General features: G+C 34.1%; 1 protein-coding gene across 4 annotated transcripts; it reads left to right on the top strand.

Moving 5' to 3' along the window:
* Window positions 1–2,070: 2,070 nt before the first annotated feature.
* Window positions 2,071–6,199, top strand: LOC116853660 (F-box/LRR-repeat protein 7-like). Of its 4 annotated transcripts, none has more exons than XM_032834819.1 (2): window positions 2,071–2,484; window positions 3,944–6,199. In XM_032834819.1, the coding sequence occupies exon 2, from the start codon at window positions 3,952–3,954 to the stop codon at window positions 5,305–5,307; it is 1,356 nt and encodes a 451-aa protein (XP_032690710.1). In that variant the 5' UTR covers window positions 2,071–2,484; window positions 3,944–3,951; the 3' UTR covers window positions 5,308–6,199. The 4 variants fall into 4 exon arrangements, with proteins under 4 accessions (XP_032690710.1, XP_032690709.1, XP_032690708.1 ...); XM_032834818.1 differs by having other exon boundaries at window positions 2,072–2,484; window positions 3,939–6,199; XM_032834817.1 differs by having other exon boundaries at window positions 2,072–2,713.
* Window positions 6,200–9,548: the final 3,349 nt, after the last annotated feature.

The raw sequence follows: 9,548 nt of genomic DNA, 5'->3' as shown, positions 1-9,548 counted from the left end.
AAATATAAGATCGGACTATGAATACTGGTCTTAAGGCCATTCTACAATTGCTATAAAAATATAAGGCTGTAACGTGAGCTATCAGCGAATGAAAATAATTAATTTCGAGTCTTACAGCCTTACAGCCATATTCTTACAGCTATTGTAGAATGGCCTTTAGTATCAGTTGAATAAATAGCGCAGCAGTCAAAATGATAGACTAGGAACTTAGAGGTATCTGAGATCTCAAGTTCGCGTCCGACTAGTATTGAGTAAATTTTCAGGTGTGAAAATAGTGAAAAATCAAATAAAAGAGCTAAATTTCATTTAAAATCAATATAAATCGACTAAGCTGAATATAAATAATATTTCTTTATCAAGAATTTCTTATTAAAAATATTGAAAGATTCTAGGCATATTATATTAACTTTAATATAACGTTCCGTATAAGGTTTTTGTAATGTTAATGGAATGAACATGGACGAACATTTTCATGTTATTAGAAGGTTAATGACAGGTTTATTAACCTCCCTGTAATGATACCATCTTACAATTTAAGGTTGTTGTAAACTCATGGCAATATTAATGTGCTGTGAGGGTATTGTGTGCTGTCTGAGTTATGTATTTTATTTATTATTTCATATGTTATTATAATTAAAATTATTATATAAGTTATTATATTAATTATTATATAAGTTATTATATTAATTATTATATAAGTTATTATATAAATTATTATATGTTTTTGTATTAAATATATGTTATTATTAACAGTTATATTAGCATATACATAAATTTTACTTTTGTGGAATATTGCAATTTTGTGGAATAACCGACAGTTTGTATTGCTAAGTAACGAATAAGTTATAAATAAAAATATAAATATACAAAGCATGATATTTTTATCTTTAGTACAATTCCCTGTATAGAATTAAATAAAAAAAAGTCTAAAATAATTTACATACTTGCACAATTCCGTCATTCAAAGGTGCACAGAGCTTTCACAATGGCTGCGTTCAGAAAACATAGCTAATCAGAGAGCGGTTAGTGATTATTGGTCCTTACTGTTAGATCCCTAACTTTAGATCAATTATATTGACTAATTACTCGGGAGCGGTGCACTTGGACACGGTGCATTTGGACACAGCCAATCACAGCACCGTGTGATTAGAGACATTTGTAGGGTCTCTTGGAACAGCGACTTGTGATTGGACTGTGTCCAATTGCCCCGTGTCCAACTGATATACATCCAATTACTCAACTGTTGTGTAACCGTTCTGTCTCCTGAACGCACCTAATGCTCGCACGACATGTCAACATTCCTTAGGTGGCGATAGATTATATCCGGGGCCAATTCATGATAGATGGATGGACATGTCAACATGTTGCGCTGTCACTGTGCTTGTCATATGCGACTGCAACTGGATAGCACAACGACAGCATGTATGAGCACACCGTGCGATCATCGTGTAAACATTTGGTTATCGGGATATATATAATTTAATCGGAAAGATATTTGACACAATCAAACATTAACATAGGATACTTTCCAATTGCTTAACATATCTTGACACATACGGGTGGACCCGATTGACCACGATACGATTGGACACAGATTGTAATAATTAGTTCGACCTAGTAATTCACTAGATAATTCTTTTCATCGGTTGGTTGTGTCCAATTGTACTGTGGTCAATCGGGACGCTCCCAACACATACGAATACAAAACCAGTTTATTGGTCACATATTATATAACATATCTTGTAAGATAATATGCAACCAATAAACTGGTTTTGTGTAACAGTGTACGCAACTAGAAAGCATCTAGGGTGCTTATACATATCTTGACACACACGTACACTAAACCAGTTTATTGGTCACATATTATCTAAAATATCTTGTAAAATAATATGCAATCAATAAACTGGTTTTGTGTAACACAGTGTACGCAACTGGAAAGCACCCATTGTATAGAAGTAGAGCGGACACAAACCACAGGTGCACTTTACCGTTACCACCGGGACGGATATAGTTTAGTCGCACTTTCTCAGGGGGCGCGTCGCCTGTAAAACGGTCCGCCGACTCGATAGCCGCTCTCAGACTTCTCTCTAGTAGTAGCGAGTGGGGTCCAGTTGGGTCCAAGAGGGGTCCGTCGAGTCGTCACAGGCAGAACTGTCGATAGTGTCGGAGTCCTGTAGTGTGTCAGAGTGTGCTGAAGGCCTGTCATTTGTCAGATATTTCCCTGTGCATTCGAAACTCTCTTGATTTCATACGTTCTTTAGCAGCTGTATAATAAGTGATTTGACAACATTGGAGCTCGGCACAATTAGCATAAAGTAAACTGCGCTGCGGTCTGTTGGTCTCCGCCCGAGAGTGAAATTCATTACAGGCCTCACAGCTGCTTCGTGAATTGGAATGCAGGATCAACATGGAGGTGATGGCGGATAAATCGATATTGTTCGGTGATGTCACGCACAGTTGCTGACTCCTGTTTGGCATATCGTTGTGAGTAAATTTACGCGTCGAAAATAAAAACAGACGCGACACTACCGATGTCGGATAAGGCTCCATGGTGTAATTTATGGACAACGCGTACAAAACGTGACCGCGCGGGAAATTTGAGATCGCGAAATTTATCAAATGCCTGAGTGTTGGATCGATCGAGAGACGAGGATGTATAAACGAGAAATACTTTATGTATAGCATAGAGTAAATCTAATCGTCTAGCTTAGAGGTAATTAGAGCTGCGTGTATATATTAAGATTGTCAAACATTTAGATTTTATCATTAATACCCAGCTGCCTAGCTAATATTAATAATATCCAGAATTTGGACATTTAAAATAGCGTATTATTTTTGTTGTGTAATTTTTCATTTATTGTTATCATAATTATTAACTATAAACCTATAATTCTTATATTTTTATAATTATGCAATAATATATTTTCTTTATCAATTATATTATCAATTATAATTATCAATTATATTATCAATTATAATCATAAATCTGAGGTTTTTAATCTGACATTTTTATATTTTTGCTATATTTTTGTTTATTGTTATTGTAATGATTATAAATCTGTTGATATATTCCTTAAAAGTATATATCCTTACAAATTATATTTTAAGTTTCTTTTTTAAAAGTTTGTTCAAATTTAGAAGTTTGTTCAATTTTCAAATTTGGTATCTTCAATGCTTATCTATATATACATGTCACTTAAATTGTTTACGATTATAACATATAAGATTTATAGTAATAAAATTTTTGAAAATACAATGCTGTCTCATGTGCAATAGCAAATTGATTGATAAAACTATACAACTATTTTCCTTTATAAGGAGTATATAAATATTTTTATGAATTTATAGTAAATTTATCATCTATCAGTAAATATTACTCAGATAGTGCAACGTATCCTAAAATCATTCTGAATATATTTAAGATGTCATATTCCAGTATATCCTGACATAGGATGTCTAGAATGATTATGGGATATCTGTTGTCTGGATAATTGTCATAATCAGATACTTAACAATTACTATGCATGATTTGATTTTTGAAGTTATATTTGTACACGTATAAATTAAAAGCCTCATCTCTTTATAAAGCCTTATTTCTTTAGCACATTGAGTACTTAATTAAATAATTATTAATTAATTAAATAATAATTCCATAAAAAGTTTTAATTCAAGTTTTTTTTTTCTTTAGTAAATACATATATTTATTAAATAAATTAACTGAGAAAAATATTTCTCTTTCTCTCTCTCTCTCTCAAAATTATAATTTTCATAATTTAATTTGTAAAATAAGTTTTTTTTTTAATTAGTGTAACATTTAAAAGAGATTATCATTTGATATTTAATATTTTCATTTTGAAAATATCCGATTAATTGCATAGTTGTATAATAATGCAAATCGTAATTGTATATAATAATAATATAAATAAATTTGTTTGTAGAACAGAGCATGGAATGGACGGATCGTGCCCACTTCTTTTTCCTAATTTTGGGGAACAAAGCTGTTCCAAGCAAGGGGGTGGTTATTCGTCACAGAAAGTCACTGTGTATCGACCAGGAGTGGACACTATCGATTTGGGTTATCATACACTCGATAATAATGCTTGTCGTACAACGTCATCGTCATCATCTTCATCGACCCCAGGCGCAATTAGTGTATCCGTGCGTCAACAGCAGCAACTGCAGCCACCTAGCAAACACCACTTGGTTCTGCATACAGGTGCAGATCTCTGCCAACTTGATGACAATTTGCTGCTAAGGATCTTCAGTTGGCTTGGTACTCGCGATCGTTGTACTCTGGCACAGACCTGCCGGCGTCTTTGGGAGATCGCGTGGCATCCAGCACTCTGGCGCGAAGTCGAGGTGCGCTATCCGCAGAATGCCACTATGGCGTTGAATGCATTAACGCGTCGCGGCTGTCATACCTGCATTCGTCGTCTGATACTAGAAGGCGCCGTTGGATTGCCTGGAATTTTCGTTCAATTGCCATTTCTCAATCTCACTTCTCTCATTTTGCGTCATTCGCGTCGCGTCAATGATGCCAATGTCACCACTGTGCTAGACAGCTGCGCCCATCTCAGGGAGCTTGATCTCACTGGTTGTTCAAATGTGACTCGGGCCTGCAGTCGCACTACCACCAACTTGCAATTGCAGTCGCTGGATCTCAGCGACTGTCATGGTGTGGAGGACTCCGGTCTGGTACTTAGTCTGTCACGTATGTCACACTTGGGATACCTTTATCTGCGTAGATGCGTTCGCATTACCGATGCCAGTCTGGTCGCGATTGCCTCCTATTGTGCCAATTTGCGCCAATTGTCGATGTCAGACTGCGTGAAGGTGACGGATTATGGGGTACGCGAATTAGCGGCACGTCTCGGGCCATCGTTACGTTATTTTTCCGTAGGTAAGTGCGACCGCGTATCCGATGCCGGTTTACTAGTTGTTGCGCGTCACTGCTACAAGCTGCGTTATCTAAACGCCCGTGGTTGCGAAGCACTCAGTGACAGTGCAACCGTCGCTCTAGCGCGTGGCTGCCCACGCATGCGAGCTCTGGATATTGGCAAGTGTGATATCGGCGACGCGACTCTTGAGGCACTCTCTACCGGATGTCCGAACCTGAAAAAACTGTCGTTGTGCGGCTGTGAGAGAGTAACTGATACCGGCCTTGAGGCATTGGCTTATTATGTGCGCGGTCTACGCCAGCTCAACATTGGTGAGTGTCCTAGAGTCACATGGGTCGGTTACCGCGCAGTCAAGCGCTACTGCCGACGTTGCATCATAGAGCATACTAATCCTGGATTCTCCAGCTGATCTATTCAGTCAATTTTCCGCAACGGCTATGTTCAAGCTCTTACATAGTGATGTGAGAAGATATTCTCGAGGATTATTTAAAAAAGGAGGATATTCCGACAGAAGTCCTTTGGAAAAAAAGAGTACCAGAAAATATACTAAAAATATTAGGAATAAGAATGTTATAAAAGTATACTTTGGCTATTGGAAAATGTTTCTACAAGGATATGAGTATCTTGCAAAGGTAAAAAGAAATGCTTATGCTTGTTTCTATCAACATTAATTAAATTTTTTAATTGAGTTTAAACTTCATTCAGACAAAGACTTAAATTCAGGTTTAATCGACATTAGTAGAAACTTTCATGAGACAACATATTGTTACTATACTCTTGACGTATTTTTGTAGTAAATATTCTTTTTCGCAATGTCTGAGATTTTTTTAAAAGAATTTTTTTAAGTTTTGAAAGTATTTTGAGACTGTTGTAAGTACATTTTCTATGGATTGGGATGTTTTGAAAATGCATGAACAATATCCTCAGAATATTCTGTCACCTCACATCACTAGTCCCAAGTGCCAGAGTGTAATATAGTGTGTGGATGTTTTTAGGGAATTGTAAACCCAATTTATTTGTGCGACAATAAACGTTATCCTCTTTGATAAGGCGTCTATCAGAAAATAATAAAAGACGCATTATCAATTTGAGACTTATATAACCTACAATATATTTATTAACAAGTATTGTTTCATCGCCCGCAAAGATATAATTTGTAAAAAAAATTATATTTTATAATTGGTTGTAAAAATATATACATATACACTGTAGTTGCTTCGGCAGTCGTACGTGCTATTTATTGTTTTTGTAATTTAATGCATTTTGCAAAAATAAATTGTTTGTATTCTGTAACTGACAAACACTTCGTATTTTCTTGACACATAATTGTTAAGTAGAATAGACATAATTTGATAATGTAAACATAAAAAATTTTTGCTGTACAGTAAACCTAAAAAATTTTTGCTAATAGTCTTATTCTGGGTGTAGTCCATTTAGCTCTCTGAGCGCTATGGAGTATATGTAGTAGTGCTACGAATTATTTACTTAACGCTAAGAAATATTACAGTAATTCTTACTGTGTCTTCAAATATGTCATCATCGTTTCCATCGCGCTCCAAATGTCTTATCTCCCGAGATAGGTTGCAGAAGTTTAAGGATGTATCTGAGTTATGTACAAATAGTACCGATAAAACTTTGAATAACTTTTCCGAATTCGATAAAACTTTGAATAACTTTTCCTTTATTATTTATAATATAATTTCAAATCCTTTTGCTAAATCGAAAGTAATTATTATGTTAATTTTACACGTATTTTTATGGCAAAAGTAATTTTCCTGAATATAATGAGTAAAAACGTATAGAAAAAATAGTACCAAAAATTATGTATTTTTATACATATAGATCCTGAATTACTGGAACTATTTGCAGAATTTGATTAGTTTTCACAACACGGTTTCAGAGAAATTAATTTTTATTTGTGACAATTTTGCGATTGTTGTATGGATGCGCGATATTGAAAAAAAACCGTTATCGAAAAAATCGATAATAATGGAAAAAATTTATATCAAATAATCGATTATTGCAAAAAATCGAAGAATCGATATTTTGATTTTATTTTTTTAATTTTTAATATTTAAAAGTTAAACATTACATTTGTTTTAATATTAACAAATTTTTAATATATTAATATCTTTATAATTAGAAGCTTCAACAGCACCACTGACGCTTTGATTAGCTGTCGCATCAAGAATTGCGTCTGCTTGCGATCAGTTTGCAACTAATGTAGAACCACTTTAATGTAAAACGACCTTTTTATATGTCGCACGACAAGCAAGTCAAATATGTTGGTCGATTGTCTGATAGAGAATTTCTAGGGTGTCAGGAGCGTGCAATTCTAGAAATACTCTGTCCTCCAATCAATAAACATATTCGAAAAGCTTATCGTACGATATATGTAATATTAGCATAAATATGTTTAAATCATGGACGTGGTATATATAGATCCCATATACGGCCAGAAAAGTGAAGCCAATATGTACAGCTTCTGTCTGTTCTCTGTCTCTTTCTGCACAGACAAAGTATGCAATAAAATTTAAGTAATACCTTTACTTGCCAGTCTAGTCGGGGTACTATTGCGCTCTATAATATTATGGAAACGAGAAATGGATACACGCGCAACAAAAAGTGACAAAATAGGAAGAAAACTATAGCTCTATTCTAGCTCTCTTTCTAGATGTTAGCTTCACTCTATTAGATGACAGAACATAGACCGGTCATAGTTGAATCTTATTTCAAGACCATCTTAAGTAATGTCTTAAGATACGATTGGCTCTGTGATTGGTTCATGACATCTTAAGACAGTATTTAAGATAATTTTAAATATAAAATCGGACTATGAATACCAGCCATAGAGCATTCGGAATCCATGTATACTATGTCCATGATTAAAATTAATATTGTAAACAATCGTCGATAACATTAGAACGTTACGAAATTTGTTACGACAGAAATTTGAATTTATCTATTTTTATTTTAAATTTGAAGTTGCACATGACGTAGCAAACTTTCAATATTTACAAAAAAAATCGAACATCGATATATCGGGCCTCAAAAATATCGACAATTAATAATCCGTTTTTCGATAAAAAAAATTGGACGTATCGATTAATCGGTAAATATCGCGCATCCCTAGTTGTAAGGAGTTAGTGGACTGTAGAAAAAACGTTCCAGCCTAACCGCCGTGGCGTATAGACGTGTCCGACGTATTCGGACGTGATCTAAAATTTCAAAACCTTTTGCTAAACCGAGAGTAATTATTATGTTAATTTTACACTTATTTTTATGGCAAAAGTAAATTTCCTGAATATAATGAGTAAAAACGTATAGAAGAAATACTATCAAAAATTATGTATTTTTATATAGATCCTGAAATACTAGAACTATTTGCAGAATTTGATTAGTTTTCACAACATGGTTTCAGAGAAATTAATTTTTATCTGTGACAATTTTGCGATTGTCGTAAGTAGGGATGCGCGATATTGAAAAAAAACCATTATCGAAAAAATCGATAATAATGGAAAAAATTGATATCGAAGAATCGATATATCGATTTTATTATTTTTTAATATTTAAAAATGAAACATTACATTTATTTTAATATTAACAAATTTTTAATATATTATTAATATCTTTAGAAGCGTCAACAGCACTGACGCTTTGATTAGAGGCGTTTTTTCGTTTCGTAACTACGATAGCGTTTGGTTGGTTAGTTTGATCCACTTAACGCTCACAACATCGCGAGCGTCATTCTATCTTTGTTACTCGAGGCGTTGCGAGCGTTAAGTGGATCAACCAACCAACAGTAGCGGGTGCTTTCCAGTTGCGTACACTGTGTCACACAAAACCAGTTTATTGGTTGCATATTATCTTACAAGATATTTTAGATAATATGTGACCAATAAACTGGTTTTGTGTACGTGTGTGTCAAGATGTGTTAAGCAATTGGAAAGCACCCATCGTGATCACGAAACGAAAAATGCCTTAGCTGTCGTATCAAGAACTGCTTGCCATCAGTTTGCAACTAATGTAGAACCACCTTAATGTAAAACGACCTTTCCATATGTCGCACGACAAGCAAGTCGAATATGTTGACTGATTGTCTGATAGAGAATTTCTAGGATGTCAAGAGCGAGCAATCTTAGAAATACTCTGTCCTCCAATCAATAAACGTATTCGAAAAGCTTATCGTACGATATATTTGCGAAGTTTTTGAAATATTCTGGAAATCTGTCGCGGAAAATATATCAGAATATCTGAAATCGAATATTCTAGAAATATTTTACTTGAAACATTACCTATTGTACAAATTTTCATTGTATGTACATTCAAAGATTTCTTGACTTGAAGAAGTCAGTTAGTTATTAACACTCAAATTTAGGTGTTTATACCCAATTTTTTTGTGTTTACACCCACAATTGAGTGTTTTTTGTAAGCGTATACTAATAATAATAATAAACACAAATAATTAAAATGAATAATAATTATTTATTGTTATAATGTGCGTGAACGTGTGCGTTGTGTGTGCGTGTGTGCGTGTGTATGTTTGTTTTAGTTTATTATATATGTGAGATAATTTTGAGACATTATAGAAATTATTCAAAATATTTGTATACAGGGCCATTTTAATTTATCCAGTCGAATATTTCGAAA

The sequence above is a fragment of the Odontomachus brunneus genome, unplaced genomic scaffold, assembly GCF_010583005.1.
Source record: "Odontomachus brunneus isolate Ranch 3 - 2012 unplaced genomic scaffold, Obru_v1 Obru_scaffold_415, whole genome shotgun sequence".
Lineage (NCBI taxonomy): Eukaryota > Metazoa > Arthropoda > Insecta > Hymenoptera > Formicidae > Odontomachus > Odontomachus brunneus.
Note: the sequence above shows the minus strand (reverse complement) of the source record. Positions and strands in the feature narration are given on the sequence as shown.